The sequence below is a fragment of the Lepidochelys kempii genome, chromosome 10, assembly GCF_965140285.1.
Source record: "Lepidochelys kempii isolate rLepKem1 chromosome 10, rLepKem1.hap1, whole genome shotgun sequence".
NCBI lineage: Eukaryota > Metazoa > Chordata > Testudines > Cheloniidae > Lepidochelys > Lepidochelys kempii.
In genome coordinates, this window is record NC_136389.1 from 40,466,660 (window position 1) to 40,488,675 (window position 22,016).

Genomic DNA, 22,016 nt, shown 5'->3' on the forward strand with positions numbered 1-22,016 from the left:
GCAGCCCCTTCCCCCTTTTAGCTCTATAAATCGAACCAGCTGGACTCAGGGTTGGAGGCAGCAGAGCTCATTAAGCCTGGAGCTTTATGTTTCTGACATGTAAGTGCTTCAGTGCCGAGATACTACAGTGATGGGCATCCTTTAAGGATCCGATCCATTGCCTACTGAAGGCAGTGGAAAGACTCCAGTTTGCTTCAATAAAAGTTGGCCCTAAATTCTTGATATAAACAGACAGTCGAAAGCCGAAGGAATCAGTGAACCATGAAAGTTGGAAAGAAAGAGAGTAATGGAAAGTGACCTCGCTTCGTAAGATAGGAAGGAAGTGGAGATGCAGGATTCTAGTTGGTTAAAAAATCCCAGTGATTTTTGTAGGAATTTTTGGAAAAAAACAAACCCCCTTTTTTCCCCTCCTGAAATTTCCTATGAACATTGCCTGGGGTTTTTTCAACAAGAAGAAACCTCAAACCCCAAAACATTTGTTTTTTGAAAAATCATTTTGGGGTTAAAAATCAGTTTCTGGTAACAATTTTTCATTGCAAAAGGGAATAATTTGATCAGAATTAATATTTTCTGCAAAAATGTTCATTTTTGGCTAAAAAGCCTTTTTGGTTGAAAAAAAATGCCCTGCAGCATCCAGGGTCAGCCTCAGCCTCCCAGCAAACTGATCTGCCATGGAATGTTGCTGTTACCAGCAGGCAGGGTAGCCCAAGGAATGGGGACAGTCTCCCTCTCATTCCCTTCCCCTCCAGGTGCCATAAGGTGTGCCATAAGTGCCATCATTAAAAGCCATCTCAGCTGACAAAGGCAAACCGCCTGTTCTCCAGTCACTCCGGCTGCAAAGCCCCGACTTTCCACTTGTTCTTTTCTTCATTTGGGTTCATGACCATGCCCACAAGCCAGGTACCAGTGATGCTTTGATAAGTACTCAGCAGCTAACTTGAACCTTTTGCAACTGGAGCCAATGCCATCCCAAGGGCTAAATGGCTCCAGTCATAATGATCAAAGGTATTCCATGGCTGTAATGTCTGTGCACATCCCAGTCTTTCATACATTTATCCTCACAGCAGCCTGCGGAGGTGGGTTTTGATTTAAAAATAAATCTATTGTTTTTTTCTGGCCAAAACTGTTCACCAAATTCAACCCAAATTTGCATCTAGTTTCAGGCGATCCACAATTGCATTTTTGATGAACAAACTATTAATTCAAAAACCTTCACCCAGCTCTATCAGACAGTTTAAAACATCAAAAAGTCTGGTTCCACTGGATCAAAGGTTGCCCCAAATATGGCATGTCCTGATCTTTGCCCAGGGATGTCTTGTGTAAGCTCATGGCTACTGGACCTTGTTTCCAACCCATCAAGCCAAGAATTTTTAATAAAAAACAAAGTCTCAGATAATCAAATTAAAAAAAACATGAAAAACATAAGAGGACCCAAAAATGCCACCATGTCTAACCAGCAGAGTAAAAGAGGCTGTGAGAGTTAAAACAGCAACCTTTAAAACTGGAAGTCAAATCCTACTGAGGAAAATTAAAAGGAGCATAAACTCTGGCCAGTCAAGTGTCAAAGTACAATAAGGCAGACGAAGAAAGATTTGAAGAGCAACAACAAAAAAAACTAACAGATTTTTTTAAAGTACATCAGAAGCAGGAAGCTGCTAAACAATCAGTGGGGCCACTGGACGATAGAAGAGCTACAGGAGCGCTCAAGGAAGAGAAGGCCATTGCAGAGAAGCAAAATGAATTTTTTGCATCAGTCTTCACTGCCGAGGATGTGGGGAACACCCCCACATGCAAGCCATTCTTGTAGGTGACAAATCCAAGGAACTGTCCCAGACAAAGGTGTCAACAGAGGAGCGTTTGGAACAAACTGATAAATTAAACAGTAATAAGTCACCAAGACCAGATGGTATTCACCCAAGAGTTTTTATATCTATATATTTATATATATAGATATAGATGTATACAGGCAGTCCTTGTACTTATGACACAATATCCTGAAAATTGCGTCTTAAGTTGAAATGTCGTAAGTCAGAACCGCAAGCCACTCCACTGCGAGACTGACCATCATAAAGTTGAAACCAATTGTCATAAGTCTAATCAGGGTATCAATTTAGAAGTATTGGAAGTGCCGTTCATTGTAAGTCGAATATCATAAATTCAAGGACTGCCTCTGAGTGTGTGTGTGTGTCTGTGTGTGTGTGTGTGTGTGTATTAGGGCTGTCGATTAATTGCAGTTAACTCATGAGATTATCTCAAAAAAATTAATTGTGATTAAAAAAACTAATCGCAATTAATTGCAGTTTTAATCGCACTGTTAAAAACAGAATACCAATTGAAATGTATTAAATATTTTGGATGTTTTTCTACATTTTCATATATATTGTATTCTGTGTTGTAATTGAAATCAAAGTGTATATTATTTTTATTACAAATATTTGCACTGTAAAAATGATAAACAAAAGAAATAGTAATGCACAGTGGAAAAAATAATTCCAACTATACATACAAAAATGAGTTTAAATTAGCTGTTAACAGTCAAGAAAGATCGTGGAGTCGTAGACAGTTCTCTGAAAATATTTGCTCAGTGTGCATCTGCAGTCAAAAAAGCTAAGTGAATGTTAGGAACCATTAGGAAAGGGATAGATTATGGGATAGAAAATATCATGCCACTATATTAATACATGCTTTGCCCACACATGGAATAATGTGTGCAGTTCTGGTGGTCCTGTCTCAAAAAAGATAAAACTGGAAAAGGTACAGAGGAGGGCAACAAAAATGATTGGGGTATGGAACAGCTTCTGTATGAGGCAAGAACAGGACTACTCCACTTAGAAAAGAGATGACTAAGATTGGATATGTCAGAAGTCTATAAAATCATGAATGCAGTGGAGAATGCACAGTCAATCTGTGGAAGTCATTCCTAGAGGATGTTGTGAGGTCAAAAGGTGTAACCGAGTTCCAAAAAGAACCAGATAATTGCATAGTCAGAACCTTGCACAAAAGTGTTAGCTCCCTCTGGACAGTGAGGGTCCCCGCAAGACCCACGCACAGCAAGTGCAACTATCACACCGCAGACACCAATCATGAGGGAGGCCTGCTGCGAAACCTGCCCACCAGCTGGCAGACACAGCATGGGGGGAATCAATCTTATCTATTGTGCCCATAGCACACACACAGCAGTGTATTGGTGGGCAGAGTGTGGCTGGGGAGCAGTGTGCATGGAGGCAGCCAGCCATGGGAGGGGTCTCACAGGGTAGCCTGCTGAGCCACATGGACGGTGCTCACTGTGGACCAATAACAGCAGTCCCTTCATACACGCTTCAACTGAAGTTGTGCCTGAATGAGGGCTGCAGGATTGAGCCACCCTACTGATAACTACACATGTCTAGAGCTAGAGACCAGGAAGACTGGGTTCAATTCCCAGCTCTGCCAGTGACCCATGTGTGATGTTGGGCAAGTCCCTTCACCTCCTTGTGCCTCAGTTTCCGCACCTGTAAAGGGGGATAGTGGCAGGGTCAGCCTTTGGGGTGGACCACCCAGGCAACTGCCCAGGGGCGTGATGGTCAAGGGGGTGCTGTGCAGCAGCACAGAGGTGTGCATTGCCAGTGTAAAGTCAGAAACTGCTCCCGGCTGGCAGGGGAGTGCCGTGTGGAAGGGTGCCCAGATTTCTCCCTGCTTCCGCCTGGTGGAGGACAAGGAGAGATGCACAGATACTGCTCACCCCCAACCTCCAACGTTCCTCCATGCACCCCTAGGGGGCTGTGAGTGGGGGAGCAAGGAGCAGCACCAAGTACTTATGCAGCCTAGGTGGGAAAAGTGACCTGGATGCAGGGGGCCCTGATGTCGGGCCTCATTCCCCCCCCCCTCCCCCAATCCCCTAGGGGTGTGCGGAGGAGCAGTGTGGTGGGGGTGGAGAGAGCGAGCAGCAATGCCAGCTGCTCCATGCATCTGGGTCAGTTTCCCAACCTGGGCACAGGAGAGGGGTGCAGGGCTTAGGGGCAAAAGGGGCACATGCAGGAGTTGGGGCACAAGAGAGAGGCAGGGGTTGGGGGTGCAGGTGGGAGGGTAGTGCAGGGGTTGGGGACACAGGTGAGGAGCCATGGGGGTCAGGGGCAATGGGAGGCACTGCGCCCACAGGGGTCAGGAGCGCCAAAATGCTAGTTCGTGCAGGGTGCCATTTTCCCTGAGGCCGGCCCTTGATAAGAGTACTGAGCACCTTTGTAAATTGATGTGAGATTACTGATGAAAAGAGCTAGGTATTATTATTAGTTTCCAAAGAGGGAAGGGTTTGGAGGGTTTGGAGCGGGGGACCCCCAGGATTCTATTTTCAGCACTGCTGCCATTTTACTGGGTGACTTTGGGCATGTCACTTACTCTGTCAGTGCCTCAGTTTCCCCACCTATAAAATCGGAATATTTACATGGACCTACCTCACGCATGGTTTATTCACCAATTTTGCAAACTGCTTTGAGATCCTCACATGGAAAGAAATTTGAAAGTCTATAAGTAATTACACATACACACACAGAGTGGAACACAGGTACTTCTGAACTGGAACATGGCCACTCTTCTCTATTAGGAACACTACCCAACAGTTTATAGGAGGAGACTAACTTCTCTAATTGAAGCTGCTCAGGGACTTTCAGCTCAGCCAGAATGTAATTACTTAGCCTGAAAGCTGGCCAGGACACTGGGGCTAACACCTCCTGTGAAAAGTGTCATAGGAACTTTAATGCCCACAAGCGGTCAGGCCCTGGAGTTTATGGATTAGCAGAAGGACACAGGACCCCCACCTGCTGAGGGAGCAGAGGAGGGAGGGGGCCTGTTATTCCACCGGTACCCTGAACTCATATGTGCTGGTAAATGTGCAGAAAAATCCCAGCCCTCCAAACCAAGCCGCCCACAGAGTGAACACAAATCCCTGTGGGAAACCAAGACAGCTATGCTGGGTTGAGTGGTTGCTAGGTGACCTGAGTACATATATGGAAAGAAACATGAAAATAAATCTAATCAGAGACATGTGGAGGCAAGGGGAGGAAAGTGGTTCTGCTGCAGAAACTGCTCAGAGCAGAATGGCCAGGCCTCTTGGAGACAGCCCTCTCCTTGGAGGGAGCTGAGGAGGCCAGGCAATGGGATGCCCCCTTCAGTACCCCACCAGGCAGAAGGTAACATCTTCTTTAGATGTTTTATAAGGGGTGGTTGCCCCTTGCCCTATTCTGTTCCCTAACTCAGATGGAGAGATTGGCCAGAGACACAAAGTTCAGGCCCAAACATATTCAAGCTAGCTTTACTCCAGTTACCATGGTACTGGAGCAGGGCCGTCCTTAGGATTTATGGGCCCCTATGCAGTATTATTAAACTGGTGCCCCTATGCCCAACGGCAGCCCGAGCTTGCAGCCCGGCGGGGTGGATGGGTGGGTGAGTGAGGGGACGAGGCACCAAAGGATAACAAAGACGCCCAGCCTGCCTCACGGTGGTGGAGCATCACAGTTCCACGCAGAGACCCCTGTACCATCTCCCTCACATAGAATGGACATGCAGAAGGTACCTAATTAAAAGCACTAAACTTGGGAATAAAAAATGTCAATCACAGGTTTTTTGATATGCCCTGAAGTTAGTCAGACATTTATTTGCAAAAACTTTGTAGTAAGGGTGAGTCAGCTGTCTTGCTGAATACAACATTAAATATTATGGAATACATGATGCAGCTCTTCTCTGTTTTACATTTTCTTAATCAGTATTTCTAAGCTGATTTTATATTTTAAATGTATTCTTAAGCCTTCATAAAGTAATCATTCCAGATTACTACATATTTAACTCACTGAAACAAAGACATTATTTTAAATTAATCAGTCACAGAGGTTTAGTGTGTTCATAACAAAGTTCATTGCTTTTAGAAAAAGGGAACACTAATTTGCCTTGTGTGATCACCATAACAATAGACATGTTTATGAAATTTCACCAACTTTAAAAAATATGTTTCCAAAGATTTTAGGCATAACAAAGGATTTTATATCTTACTAAGGTACTGATTTTGCTGGAGGGTTCTCTTAGTTCACCAGATAGTCAAAAGTAAAGAAAGGGAAACTCTTTGTCCAGCTACCTGGAAGAAAAGGGGTGTTGTCCCTTTAAGGCTCTGTTCAGTGGAGATGGGGGTGGGTGGGTGAAGGGAGAAAGGGATGGACAAAAAGGACAGGAAGACTTTGGAAGCAAGTTTTTTTTAGTATAGTAATTAAAATGTGTATTTTAGATAAGGGTGGTCTTTTGAAGGATTTATTTAAAAAACTATATGTCTGAAGAGCCAAGTATTTAAGGCTAAAGATGATTGTGCATCTAAAAATCTATGCAAGGATTTTTTAGAGATGTGATTTTACAATCTTCACAAACACACTAATTAAATATTTTTAAAGCAAATTTTAAACTAAGGTCCTGTAGACTGACATGTTCTGAGTAAATATTATAGTAATGCACAACTGTTTTTGTCAGTAAATTCAGAAACTGACAGTATATACCTGGGGTTTGGCAAATGCTTGTTAAATGGCTTCATTACCCCTTGAATGGCTGTTCAACAGTTTCAGTGTTCTGCTAATAGGTCTGGCAGGCTGGAAGGCTTTTTCATTTTTAACTACTAGATCCCCTCCCGAAGAAGCCAGCTGCAGGAACCTGTAGGAAGGGTCAGAACAGGGATAGGAAAATCAGATGGGTGGACACTAAGACCCAGTGGTGCCCCAAATTTTCAGGTGCCCTATGCAGCTGAGTATGTTGTGTATGCCTCAGGACAGCCCTGTACTGGAGCAGGGAAGCTGCATCAGTAGCACCCAAGTGCTGCTGCAGCTTCGCTGCTCCAATGCCTGACCTAGCTAGCTCAAAACTAGTTCTGGTACACCCACATGAGCTGCAATCACACCCCAGAATCGCACTGCTGATGTACCCTTAGAAGTTGAAATGTAATGGCCCTGGAGCGCTCTGGTCCCAGGTCCCATATGGGAGCAGATGCCAAGCGCCCTGCAAGAACCACAGGGTTTTGTCTACCTGGTTTTGGGGGAAGGAGAAGGGAACTGAGGGAAGATTGGGATTTTGTTTGGCTCATGGAATGGGTGCATCTGTGACATCAAAATCAAACAATCCTGTCACCAGTACAGTCCCCTTGGTTCTCCTGGCCAACCAGTCCACTGACAGAGAGAATTTTTCTGGGATGACTAGTATCTTATAAAAAAAATACCCTTGAGAGAGGGGGCAGTGTTGCCAATTCTCACAATTTTATCCCAAGTCTCATGATAATTGGTGTTTGTTTTAAATCTTCTTCTTCTGGAATCATGTGATGATGATGCTTTAATTTTTTTAAAGTAAGTTTCTAGTCCTTGTGGTTGGAGAGAGAAGCCTGAGGACAACCAGAAAGCAAAGCAAAAGAACACCAGATTTATCAAGGATTTTTTTAATCTCGCAAGTTTTAGGGCCTGACTTGCAATTTTTGAACACTCAGGGTTGACCAATGAAGATCCTTGTTATTGTTTCAATTCCCTGAGTCACACGTTCCCTGTGGATCTTTGTCTGGATTGCTTAAGTACAGAAAAGCAAAACATGGAAGTGGGTTTCCAATGAAAAGGTTTTAAACTAGATCAAGAGGAGATAAGAACAGAAGGAGGCAAGAGACAGAGACAAATGGCAGCAGATGGAGCGAAAGAGAGAGAAAGAGAAGACTTAAATATAACAAAATATGCAATGGAGAAAGTGAAGTAAGTGCTGGAAATAAATATTAAGGTAAAAGGAAGGAGAAAGAGAATGGATGGGGAAGAGGAAAGAATTGACGCCAGAGAGCATGTTAACAGCAGAGAGAGAGAGAGAAACAAATGGTAGTGTAAATGGAGCAAAGAGCATGGGGGTTGTGTTTATTTTAGAAAGTTCACATGTGTTTAGTATTGCAAGTTGACAAGAATATATACACACTCAGCTCCCCTTTGCTTCTGCAGCCCCTGGAGCCAGGCCAGAAGGAAATGAGGTCAAGCTCATAAAATTAGCCCTTTGTTCAGTGCTGCTTGCATGAAACATGGACTTGGAGGGATCTGATCACAAGCACATGCTCAAGGCCAGCTATGCCCGTGAACGCTGGCACTTTCCAGGCACAGAATCTCAGCTCAGAATTTCTGAGCTGAAGACACCCACTCAAGGTGGAGTTCCAACCAGACAGCCCCACTCCTGCCACCCAGGGAGTTCATGGCATTTTGGGAAGGAGGGAGGGAAAGGTACAGTGGAAAGAGTGGAAAGGGGGGAGGGATAGCTCAGTGGTTTGAGTATTGGCCTGCTAAACCCAGGGTTGTGAGTTCAATCCTTGAGGGGGCCATTTAGGGAACTGGGGCAAAAATTGGGGATTGGTCCTGCTTTGAGCAGGGGGTTGGACTAGATGACCTCCTGAGGTCCCTTCCAACCCTGATATTCTATGATTCTATGATTCTAAGACTTGCTGGGTCTCCAACACTGATATCCAATCGAATGGTTGGACACCACAGGGGTGCTTAGAAGGTTTCTCAAACATCCATCCAGTTGTTTGCTGGTTGCATTGGGGTCCTTGAATTAAATGTGCTTTGGATCAGGTCCACAGCATTGCAGTATCATCACCTGACATTTGGGCCACATGGCTCCTACTGTTGCATCATGCTGCTGGGCCCCTAAAGCTCTGCCCACAGGCAGAAGGAGATCGGGCTGAAGTTTAGATTCTATAACTTCAATTAACTTTGTAACCAACAGCAGAAGCCAGGCCTGAGCTTCTCAAGTTCAGCTCCTCCTAGAGCCTCTCATCTCTGTCCCAATTCTGCCTCCTCCCTCTGCCCAGTACTGATCACCCAGCTGGACTTTTACAAGTTTACAGTAGGTCCCTGTGGAGATTTTTGGACAACATGATCAGTAGAGCTGGTTGATCGGGCCTCCTGTGACCCTTCCCCTCAGCAGTAGATCACAGGTATGTTTACTCCTCATTGACTTTTGCCTTGAACGTCATGTCCCAATCACTAGAGCTGGACACAATTTATCAGCTGAGACTTTGTTTTATGGCTGAAAAACACATGTTTGTGTTGACCAAAACATTTTTGCAAATTACAGTTGAATTTGCCAAGCTGGTTGTTGGGGGGAAAAAACAGAAAGAAAAAAAAATGCTGAAAAATCCTAAATGTTTTGTTTTGATATTTTTTAAATGAAACATTTTGATTTTTACACTTGGAATTCTGTTTTGTTTAGGATTTCACTGCATTTTTATTAATAGGTTAAAAAACCCCAAACCAAAACAAAATGTTTCAGGTCAAATTAAATGTTTTGTTTGATCTAAATTAAGCTTTTATTTTTTTATTTTGTTGTTTCACCGAAAATAATTATTTTGGGTTGACCCAAGGATTTTTTCCCCGATTTTTTGGCTTCGCCACTCATCCAAAAAATTCAGTTATTCACACAACTCTACCCTGAAGGGTCAGAGTGAATCTCAGTGACTCAGAGAGATTCACTTGCTTTATAGCTGAACCATAAACTGGCCTGGGCTCACTTGAAATCCAGACTGCATTGACTCCAAAGGTTTTTTAGACTCTCAGTGAATCTGAATGTAGTCATTGCTGTAGGAATGAAACCACAGATTTGCCCCAGTTTCACCTGGTTTCAGAATTCATTGTGAACATTTTGGACATCTCTGGCAATCATGAATGGGAACCTTTCCTGAAACTCTTCTCTTTGAGAGACCCTTGTGTTGACTAATATATGCTGGCTAGCATATAAATATAGGTTTCAGAGTAGCAGCCGTGTTAGTCTGTATTTGCAAAAAGAAAAGGAGTACTTGTGGCACCTTAGAGACTAACAAATTTATTTGAGCATAAGCTTTCGTGAGCTACAGCTTACATTCACAAATGCATCCGATGAAGTGAGCTGTAGCTCACGAAAGCTTATGCTCAAATAAATTTGTTAGTCTCTAAGGTGCCACAAGTATTCCTTTTCTTTATATCCTTTTCTTTAAAATATATCATATTAATAACATCTATTATCCACACCATATATATTAGTATCCATTAAGCACTAGTAACATTAAGCACAGTGATATAACCTAAACTGACCCATACCATAAGCTTGTTTACTTATAAGTATACTAAGTATCCCATAACTGCTTGTATTTGCTGAAGTAAACATATGGCATAAGCAGATAGGAAACTTGTCAAAATCAAGAGACATTCGTTTTATATCTTAGTACACTTAGGAAGTTCCTTCATGGACCGGTACCTGGAATGCTAGTATTCACAACAAAGATAAGGAAGGAACAGAAGAACCAGTTAGGGAACTGGGACAACTGATGGGTTGGATTTTAGTGATGCGTAAAGAGATGGTCTGAAGTAAATAGGATGAAATTCAATAAGGACAAATGCAAAGTACTTCACTTAGGAAGGAACAATTAGTTGCACCCATACAAAATGGGAAACGACTGCGTAGGAAGGAGTACTGCGGAAAGAGATCTGGGGGTCATAAGCTAAATATGAGTCAACAGTGTAACACTCTTGCAAAAAAAGCGAACATCATTCTGGGATGTTTTACAGGAGTGTTGTAAGCAAGACACGAGTAGTAATTCTTCTGCTTTACTCCATGCTGATTATGCCTCAACTGGAATATTGTGTCCAGTTCTGGGTGCCACATTTCAGGAAAGATGTGGACAAATCGGAGAAAGTCCAGAGAAGAGCAACAAAAATGATTAAAGGTCTAAAAAACATGACCTATGAGGGAAGATTGAAAAAACTGGGTTTGTTTAGTCTGGAAAAGAGAAGACTGAGAGAGGACATGATAATTGTTTTCAAGTACATAAAAGATTGTTATAAGGAGGAGGGAGAAGAATTTTTTTTCTTAACCTCTGAGGATAGGACAAGAAGCAATGGGCTTAAATTGCAGCAAGGGAGGATTAGGTTGGACATTAGGAAAAAATTCCTAACTGTCAGGGTGCTTAAGCACTGGAATAAATTGCCTAGGGCGGTTGTGGAATCGCCATCATTGGAGACTTTTAAGAGCAGGTTAGACAAACACCTGTCAGGAATGGTCTAGATAATACTTAGTCCAGCCATGAGTGCAGGGGACCGGACTAGATGACCTCTCGAGGTCCTTTCCAGTTCTATGATTCTACGATTCTATGTGTAACTTGTAAAATTATATAAATAATACCAGCTGAAACATGTAACTTGGGGAGCACACCTTCTGTGTTAAGTGACTGTAACATCACTGCATGGGGCAGCTTGGAGACTGGTATTATATAGACAGAACCTTTTTCTCACACCATATTAATAAACCTTACTGACATTGGTTATTTGGTCTTTGTATATACTTCATAATGAACCAAATCATGGTCAAGCCATTGACTACACAACTGATCAGCACTTGTCACCCTACCTTCTTTCACTTCACAGGTAAAACTATTTAGATAAGCTCCTACTTACTTTGTGATTCTAGCCAATCACTTTGCCTCCCTATGACTCAATTTCCATGTCTGTAGGATGGGGCTAATAAAATGTAAACACCTTGGTTAAAGTGAGCTGCTGTGAGATCTCTGGATGAAAAACACTCTTCTATAAGTACCAAAGAGTATTAATTATGAGTTGTATTTGAGCATTGCTAGCTAGAGTGCCATACTAAAGTGGATGCTATTGTGGTATTGCTAGCATGGGACTGTGATTTCCTGATGATGGAGTGAGTCATTAAGGAGTTGATTGCAAAGAGGAAAGGTTCAGTTTACACTTAAATATCTTAGCAATCAACAAGGACTGAAAATAACAGCTGAAAGTTGAATGGTGTTTGGTTTTGGCATGAACAAGTGCCAAAGTGTGGTAGGGACGGGATCACCGAGTCTTGTCAGTTGCCTTTTAAGATGCTTTTGTTGTGTGAGTGGCAGAAGGAAGAGAGGATGTCCATACAGTGCACAAAACTCAGCTCACACAATCTAATGATCTGGCTGCTTCACTAACAGGCGATGTAACCAGCTCAGTTATGGGCTTGGAATTTCGTAAATTCCTTCCAGGCCATGAGCTGCGACTTGGGCAGGTTGACTGAATGTTTAAAGAGATTAGAAATGGCAATTAACATTTGATTCTATTTAAAGGTGATTTTACCAATTAAGAAACCTGCCTCAATGACTGCCCTGTGGACTAGAGGTCTCTGTTTATAATCAAAGCACAGGGACAGCCTTGGCTCTTGGCTAACTGACCTGAAAGGCCCAGTTATAGGGGAGAAAGAGGAGAGAGCAGCTGGACTGCTAGTCCGGAGACATCAGAGTTTTATCCCGGGTTCCACCACTGAGCTGCTATGTGACCTCAGGTGAATTATTTTTCTTTTCCTCCTAGACTTTTGGGCATGGACTGTCTCTGTGTCCATACAGGACCTAGCTCAGTGGGGCTGGGATCTCAGCTGCGGCCTTTGGATCCTACACTAAGATAAATAATAACTATTATTACTATTTCTTTTGACCGATGATCTATATTAAAAAAACACCCAAGCCAGACAGTAAGCACGTTTCCCAGGAACTAAAACACAGCTGCATGGAAGATAAAAACAGCAGTTTCTCTTCTGCTCCAGACCAGAAAACAGCCAACCAGAAATAACCCCAAACCCAAGCAACACCAGCCCCTCACTCCCTCAAGGCCTGGGTAATTGGACGGGTCAGCAGCATGCCCTGAAGGTCAATGGGCTGTTTTGGATCAAGTGGTGGAGATGTTACAAAGTCGAGGGCCCTTCCCCAGAGAACACTCTGCCAGCAGCTCCTTCCCTTGTACAGGGTCCAGTTGAGCCCCTCTGTTTACTGCAGCTGGGGTTCTGACACACAGAGAAAGGGGATTCAGACAGACAGGTCCCAGGCCATCTAGGGTTTTACAGCACCACCAATGCCACCGAGGGAGGCCAACAGGAAGCCAGAGTAGATCATGGAGTACAGGAGTGAAAATGAAGCCCTGTGGGCCTCCAGTGGGAGTTCAAACAGTCACCCAAATCCCCCTTGGGGAGTGCTCAGCAAGGAAAGAACAGACACCAAGAGCAGCCCCCTCCTCTCCTGCTAGAGCTTCCAAATGAACCAGCAACACCTCGTGATCAACGGCACTGATGGCAGCTGACTTGACAGATCGATTGATCTTAGTGTGGACACCTGATCCTCAGCCCTTGTCCAGAGGATTCCATATAATCTTTGGCCTCTCTGCTGAGAATGCCAATGAGAGGGCCAATTAATGCCAATTGTGAGACCAGTTTTCATGAAGGAACTGGACTGAGACCCACCAATTAATTACATATAGTCCCCCAAACCACTACTGATGGCTACAGTTCTTGATCTCTACCATCCATAGCTGGCCCCAAACAGGTGTCCTAGGTTTCTGTAGCCCATTACCAAACTCCTAGATCGTCTGCACTGAGACATCCCAGCCACATCTTGCTGCACTGCCAGCATGGAACCTGTAGCCTTGTGCTGAGCAGCAGCAGCACACAAAGAGCCATCATACTCATCCAGCCTACACCAGCATGTAGGGCTCCCCAGGGGAACTGAGCGCGGAGCCTGGAGAGGTGTCTTTGTTCTTGTGTATCAGCCAGCCCATTCTGGACGTGCTTATCTCAGTAACCACTAGGGAGCTGGCCAGGCTAAAGGAGTCACAGGGGTCAGAGGGGTCTGGTGAGCCGGGGTTTCCATGGGTTCATCCAAATCATTTTGGGGGGGGGGGAGTTAAATTCCACAGGTTTCCTGTCACACTCGCTAGCCTTTGTTTTGAGTTCCAACTCAAAACAAAAATATGGAAAGCAAACTCAGCCAAAAGCTATAACACTGGCCTATTTTGGGGTCAAAATCATGTGAAACCACTGAGTGTCACTGTTCTGACCTTGATGATGCTCATCACACCAGACCCTCCTGCACAATGCAGTGCTAAACTGTGCAACCTAGCCTGTATCCTATCTCCTGTACAACTGCAGAGCAGTCCACAGTGCAGAATACAGGCAAGAAACGGGACATAATTACAAATCGGTTCATAGCTGGAGTGCACTGCAAATGATGTCTCACGATGCAGTGCTTCTGAGCCAAGGAGCACAGTGCACATCACCCCCGCGATGCAGTGCTGCTGGACCCCAGGAGCACAGCACAGCTCAGCCCCCGCGATGCAGTGACACTTGGGCCCATTCTCAGGTTCGCCGCCCAGTTCACCCTGATCTATATAAGGTGTTAACAGGCATAGGTGCCAACTCCATGGGTGCTCTGTGGCTGGGGAAAAATTGGTGGATGCAGACTCCCCGCCCTGCCCCCCCTCACCCCAGCTCACCTCCGCCTCCTCCCTAGCTCTCAGTGCTTGCTGCCACAAAACAGCTGTTTCATGGCAGCAAGCACTGGGAGGGAGAGGGGAGGAGGGGGAACGCAGCACGCTCGGGGAAGAGGCGGGGCTGGGGCCGGAATTTGGGGAAGGAATCCAATAGGGGCAGGGAGGGGGCAGAGTTGGGGTGGGGACTTTGGGGAAGGGGTCGGAATGGGGGTGGGGCAGGGGCGGGAGGAGGCGGGGCAGGGTGGAGTTGGGGCGGGGCTGGGGTGAGGGTGGGGGTCGAGTACCCACTGGCACTGGAAAAATTTGTCGCCTATGTTAACAGGGTGTCAATCAACCTAGTGTATAATGGCACCTTCCCCACATATGTCCCCACCCACTACCTGAATACACAGGAATGCCTCCCTCTGTCCATCATCTGGCTCTGCTCAGACCCTATGGTCCCATCCTCATTACTCAGGCAGCTGAACTGCAGGAGATGCCTTGGGCCGCTGTAAGCAACTGGGCTGCTTTGTGATTCAGAAACAGAATGTGGAACAGAAGGGAGTTGACGCAGGTGTAGGGGAGTCTCTGCTCCCATAGGGCTCTGCCTTCTGGCGTGTCCCTGAAAAGGCCGTGGGTAAACAGGCCATAGTGTGTGTCTAACTCAGGTACTGTGCAGCACTCCAGCCTCCCCATCCACACACCCATAGCTCCCAGGGCCAAGGACTCACCCCGTCCGTTCTGAGGAGGTCTGTAAACACTGCCCACGCTGACCCGGGCTTGGTTGTCGGATATCACTTGTGGGGCTTCCGGGCTCCTCACAGGGAGGTAGGGTTCAGGTCGCGGAGCCCCATAGGGATCCAAGTTCCGGAAAGGTGGCTGGGGTTCCACGTTGTGGGGTGGGACATAGGGCTCCAGTGGCATGTTACCGTAAGGGGGGTATCGCCCCAATCGTGGGTCAGTTCCATACCCAGGGCTGGCCCCCAAAGGGGACCCCGGGCTGAGCTGTAAATTGTCCATAGTGGGGACCCCTTGTCCCATTGGCTGCTGGTTTCGACTTGCTGAATAAGGATCTTGGAAGCCTTGCTCCGCAGTGGCGCTAGTGTCATGATACAAGCTGTGGGAGTACCTCCTATCCAGGCCATCAGCAGGCTGGGGCTGGGGGGGCACTGCAACATAGGGCCTCTCTGGAGCAGGATAGTAGCCTTGGGCTCGGTAGGGATTCTGGTCCTCCCCATATTCCTCATACCGTGCCCTGGACTGGAAGGGGTATAGGACACCGACACCAGCAGCAGCTGATGCAACAGCGCCCCCTCCGTTTCCTGTGCTGTGGTAGTACAGGTAGCCTTCGTCATAGCCCCGAGACACCTGGGCATCATAGGGCTCATGCTGGTTCCCAAAAGGGGGCTGGGGGAAGGGGAACTGTGAGTAGGAGGGCTGCCCAAAGGAGGAGTGTGAGAATGAAGAAGAGGCCGCGACGGTGGCAGCGGAGGAGCTGGTCTGTCGTTGCCGGCTGGTGGATGGCCTGATCCTCTGGGAGCTGGTGCTGTCTCCGACAGGACCTTCCCGCCAGTTCTCTGGGACTTGGCCAAAGCCAAATGGGTGCCGTGTCTGGCCCCGGATGGTGTCGGAGCCCACCCTGACTGGCAAGGTGGGCGCTTGCCTCCTGAGGTTCCCCTGCCCCCTTCTGCTTTGACTCCTGGGGGTGTCAGCTAGCAGGACCCTGGTGCTGCCATCCGCCGGCTCCTGGCCAGCGGGCACGTACTCAGACCCTGTATTCAAGAGGCTGTACACCCTGCCATTGTTCTCCCACTGGATCATCTGCCTCCACCGATTGCCGTCTGTGTTGCTGCTCTGTGGCTGCTGCCCATGGACCAGCAGAAAGATCCCGCAGCCCATCACAGCCCACCAGTCGCACAAGCCACAGGCCGTCATTGTGACCAAAGAGGAGCGGATGATTTAATGGCTAGTATTTGCAAAACCAAACCAAAGAGGCAGCCTGGATGGCCTCTGCCAGCTGTTCCTCTCTCCAGAGCCTCTACGCTGCTTCCTGATGTGAACAGCTCTAACTCTGTCCATTCCTGGCCTGTTCTAAACTGCACAGCTCTCCCGCAGGCTGCATGGCCAGGCCAACATATGTGGAATTGACTTGGGAGATGAAAGGAGGAAAAGAGCCGCTTTTGGTCTCAAGGCTTCAGTAAAGTTTGCAGGGCTTCTCCGTGAATGGTTTTCACATTGCTGCTATGTTCCGAGCAGGGATGTTCCTCTCTCTCTCTCTCTCTCTGGGCTGGATGGATTTACTCCTCCTGATCTCAATGAATAAGCAACAGGCTGTGAAAAGTTTGGAGAGGTTTGAGGACAGCTCGTGTGACGTTCCTCCACTGGGTCCTAGAGCCCATCAGTTTTCAGTAATTCAGCAGCACTTCACAATTTCCCCAAGGCTATTTTATATATGGTGTTTGAGTAAAACAGCCCCAAGATGGAACACTATTTATGAGCAACAAGTGTCCGTACAGTTCAGTGCAACCGTTGTTTCTTCCTGAAACAGCCAGTTTGAATAAAGCTGACTGTTTTAACAGCAATGCGCGATTTTTGCCCAGAAATCTCAAAGCTCTTTACATCAGAATCCTCCTGTTACTGATGGAGTAAGTGAGATAGTCGGCCAGGTAGAGTGACCCAAAGGTCACAAGAATGAGTTAGTGACAGATCTGGAGGCAGACCCTACCTTTCCTGTCTTGCAGGACCCCATTTTTTCCCATGCAATGGGAGAAAAGTTCAGACTGCAAAATTCAGACCTGGCTACTGATACCCAGCAAGTCTGGGGCTGTGTAGATCCAGGGCCCATCTCAAAATGAAATGCATTCCTGGATTTCAGAGGTTTTAAGGCCAGAAAGGAACATTCTGATCTAATCCAACCTCCTGCATAGCCCAGGCCAGAAAACCTCACTCAGTGTTTCCCACATTGAGCCTAGTTGACCATGAGTGTATCTTTTAAGAAGACATCCAATCTTAATTTAATATACATGAAACATCCCTAATATAGATGGAGAATTTACCACAGCCCTTGGTAGTCTGTTCCAATGGTTAGATTCACTAGGATTTTTTACTCCAATCCTTTTCATAGTTTTGACCCTTCAGTTTGATGTCTTCTCTCTGAGACCCCCTGAATTTTTTAACCGCTGTCTTAGCCACAGAGTGTGGGTCATGTTTTCAAACTGGTTTGTATCTCTCAGATTGTGCCTGCAGGTTTTTGCATTAGAGCTGGTTGAACAAACAAAATGTCTGTCCCACAGAAAATTCTATGACATTTGAATTTGGTTTTGTCCTTGTGACGGGATGGACTAGTGTGAGGCCCCCTGCTGGAGGCCTTTTGGCCCTGCCACACCCTGCCCCAGAAAAGGGCAGTAGAGAGGCCCTCTGAGCTGCCTACAATGGCTGTGTGGGATGCAGCCAGTCAGGGCCCAGCAGACTAGTATAAGAAGAGCTGCAGGGCCAGAGTGAGTTCAGTGCCTTACTAGAGCTGGAGGAGTGTGGATAGCTGAGATACCTGCAGGACCTTAGCTAAGGTAATGCTGCCAGAAGCCAGGGAGAGCAAGAAGGAGCCCTGACCTGGTTGTGGGGATTCCATCAGGACAAGGCCCTGAGATAAGGGTGAAGATGGCACAGGGTTGTGGGGAAGTGGCCCAGGTAGTTGTAGAAGCAGTGCAGTATATTTAAAGCTTAGAGGAACATTGTAGATGGCTGCTATCTATAAGGTCCCTGGGCTGGGACCTGGAGTGGAGGGTAGGCCCAGGTCCCCCCACACCAGCCACTGGGAAAATGGTGTGGTCATTGAAGTACCCCAGTGTTAGGGGGCTTATTCCTTCACCCACTTACTTCCCTGGTCCTTCAGGTATTGTTGCTCTCTCTTCATGCAAGAAGTCCAAAGGTGCAAACAATTTGATGTTTATTGGGGTGAACGTCAAGCAAGCATGATTCCAGTTTCCTTCCTTAGTGTCCCTCTTCCCAGCTCTGACACCACAGAGCTTTATCTCTGTCCCTGTTCCCATTCCCCCACTTAGCAAAACATGACTCCAATTTCCCCACCCCCATTCCCTGTTCCCATTCTCCCCACACACATACTCACTCCCTGATTGACTGCAGACTATATAGTAAAACTTGAGTTCTGCTTAGCTATACCTTAACCAAACATTTTACTGAAATTTAACTAACCAATCCTAACATATTGTAACATGATTATGTAACCAATTTTCTCCCACCACCTTAATTAGTTTACACCCAGCAAAATTAATTATACAGCAGACAGGAACAATCACAGAACCAGACAGATTATGCAGACAAACAATAGCAAAGTGGGAACTATAATGACAAAACAATACAGAAGTGAGGATTTCACCTCCCAGCTATTGATAAGTGAGTTCTTGCCAGACAGGATGCTATCAAACTAAGTTTCCTTTTACATCTTCTAGGCACTTCCCTTTCCCTGGAGGTGATCGGCATTATCAGGACAGGATTGTATTCCTAACAGCCCGATTGCACCTTATTTCAGTGTGACTAGGTTGGAATGTGAGGATGTGACTGGTCACTTCCCAGTTTATGGCTGCCTCTGCTGCTTTGCCAAAGGCCTTAGCCTAAGAACAGGGCCTCAGACTGTAACAGTAAGAGAAGGCCCTTACACCGGCAGACAGTGATTTTGATTCTTTCTTTTATACCTCTAGAACTAGCCAAGTGATAAGAATACATCTAAATTCTTAAAGTCTAGGCCTGAATATCTATATCCTAACACTCCACCCCTTTTTTTTTCTTTTTCTTTTGGGATCCTCCTGCCCAGGTATCCCTGGAAAAGCATAGGACATATGGCGACACATTTCCTGATAGGGCCAGGCATCAAGGTGGAAGGTATCAATATTCCATTTGTCCCACTGCCCCTTGTGTAGTATAGTACCCTGCACCTTCTCTCGTACGGGCATACCTATTCCAATTAGTGTTTCAGACTTCCCATTATAGTGGGCCTGAGAAGGTTGGGTCCGGGTTGCCTAGTACACTGTAGGGTTTGGAGGGCTTATTACAGTACTTATAGCATATCTCCATATGCAACATAACACAAGTACAGTTAACAATACAAAATCCACAGCAACACTGAGTCCTGACCACTGCAGCATGATCCAACATCCGAGCCACCACAACACTGCCTCCCCTCCTTCGACAGGGTCATGATCTTGTGTCCAGTTGCAACAAGCTTCTCCTGCAGGTTTTGTGTGCTTTTGTCCATATCATAAGTCCATTGAAGGTTCACAGAGAAATGGGATATTGTTCAAACCAGCTTGACCACTTGGTATGGAATCAGGCCGTATGCCCTGGTTTGATTATTCACAGCAATAAGATTCACAGATCCATTTGTGCACCAAAGTCCAGATAGCAGCATAGATAGCAGGGGGTTGGACTAGATGACCTCCTGAGGTCCCTTCCAACCCTGATATTCTATGTGTGTAGTTATGGGCCAGTGTAATTGTGCCCCCAGTAGTATGTACATTCCCAGCAAAACACCTTATACACAGTATGCCCAATTGTCCACCCCTTGCATAGGCCATTGATCCCACTCCTCTATAGTCATAGGAGAGGGGCATATCCAAACATCTTCTGTTGATTTACACTATTTTACACACACCCCTCCATTGATTCCCAGTGAGCTCCTGCCCTTCTCATTATTTCCATAGGGCTTGTGGGGACCACCTTAGTTACCATTCCATTTCCAGGTACCACAGTAGCTATTACACAGGTGCTGGCCTCCTAGTTGAGCATTTTGTATTCCCATACACATCTCCCTCCCCACCCTCAAGGTCAGCCTTTTGAAGCCATCCCCCACCCATGTCATGAAGTTTTTTGTTCATTAAAACAACAATGCTAGCAACAAGACACACACCACAGACAAACACAAAACACAGATCCATGGTATTCTGGGTTATTTTTCCTGCTGGCGCCAGCTTGCTTGTAGAGTGTCTGAAAAACAAAAGAAACAACTTCCACCCCCCTGGTGGGGACAGATTATTGCTTTAATAATAATACCACTTTCTTTTACAAATTTTCTTCTAATTGCAGGAAAAACAGAAGAATTACCTCAAGGCTGTCCTTATTTTGTTCTATAGTCAGGGTAATGAATTATCCCACTCACGGGTCACTTATGAAATTCATGAGATGGTGTACCTCAGTTTCCCCTCTTGTACAACACACCAAGTTTGCAATAGTTTCTCTGCTGTACCAAGCATTAAGTTTCTCAGGTAATAGCTGAGACACAGCTTCAGATTTTAGCACTGTACACACACCTTAAGGTTAACCTGTTCCCCTTATTTTCAGGCTTGACTTGTTTTTTCACCTCCATTTCCTGGAGGGCCATAATCTGAGTCTTCTAGTAACTCGTTTGCTGACCCGATGTATTCATTATCTGCAGCTCCTTTGTGCCCATCAGCTAAGTAATTTGCATTTACACAGAGGCTTACTAGCTTGCTTTTGGATCCAAAGCTGTTAGCAGCTCATTAAAAGGGAAACATTTTACTTCCACCAGAGTTCTGATTACTTTCCACTTTCATCTCCTGCTCCAAATCACAGATCTGAAAAAGAAAGCACAACCTATTGTGGCTCCTTTTGGAGCCCTAGCAGGGTTTTATTTAAGTACCATGTTTTATTTGCATTTCTTTTACCCCTTCTCCTATATACACTGCACACATCCTGGGAAAATGCACATTCCTTCCATATAGTTTAACTTCCATAACATTATATTAGCCATATTAATTTTACACAAGGTGTAACTGCCTCCCCCATTCCCACAAAGTTTTCATACACACCCACCAAAGTGACAGTCCAATCCCCCAGAGCCACCCCGAGGCTCAGTGTTCCCATCATTCCTCCCTTTCTCCTTTTCTTATGCACACACAATTCTCTTTTGCCTAACATTTCTTGCACTGCGATTACTCTTTTTCACAACTGTACCTGATTACACTCCCATCTTGTACAACTAGACACAAGTAGGGGCGGCCAAGTTAAGTTCCAATAGAAACCCCTTACATTCCTTTAGTGATTTTGATTACATTACCCAATAGTCAAATTATTTGGATCAGATTCTCTCTCCACCTGCTGCTGTCAGCAGTCCCTTATAGACCATTTCTGTGGGAAAGGGCCCATTTTCCTTCAGACTAGCTGTAAAGGCTTCTGGGGACAGAAGCATAGTGGTGGTAGTAGCCACTCTACCTGACCCCTTTGGATAATTTAATTACCAAGCTTCCATCCAATGTAACTGTATGTGCAACTCTGTGCAGTCACATTTATATAACTGGGTTTTATCATTAAACAAAAACTTCCTTCTTGTAACACCACAACAGTTACCCTTTTAACATCTTCACAACAGTTACCTTTTACCATTTCCACAACTCCCAAATGTTTACTTTCCTGAAAACCCTGTATTATCAATTTTTGCAAAAGCTATTTGTAACTTTTCACTCACTTCTTTAAATCACTTACTCCTACATTTAGTTCTTTAAGGTAGTGTAATTTGTCTGTAACAACTTAGCCACCAAGTACAATTATTGCCACACAGCTGCCTTAACCTGTGCTGTCTTTACCTTGAGACTGTTCAAAGAGGCAGTAAAACATTTGTCTCCATGGATGCCCATGGATCTTTTACTCCAAAAATTCTAGTGGAATACAGCAGACCTCAGTCATACTTTATCCAAAATAACCAAAAACATT

General features: G+C 45.5%; 1 protein-coding gene across 1 annotated transcript in view; it reads right to left on the reverse strand.

The window, feature by feature from the left end:
* LOXL1 (lysyl oxidase like 1) overlaps nucleotides 1-16,568 on the reverse strand; it is a 41,512-nt gene extending 24,944 nt beyond the window's left edge. The window contains exon 1 of the mRNA XM_073363080.2: nucleotides 15,005-16,568. Coding sequence (XP_073219181.1) covers nucleotides 15,005-16,208 — 1,204 coding nt within the window. The 5' untranslated portion in view covers nucleotides 16,209-16,568. The remainder of the gene's footprint in view (nucleotides 1-15,004) is intronic.
* Between the last annotated feature and the right edge of the window lie 5,448 nt (nucleotides 16,569-22,016).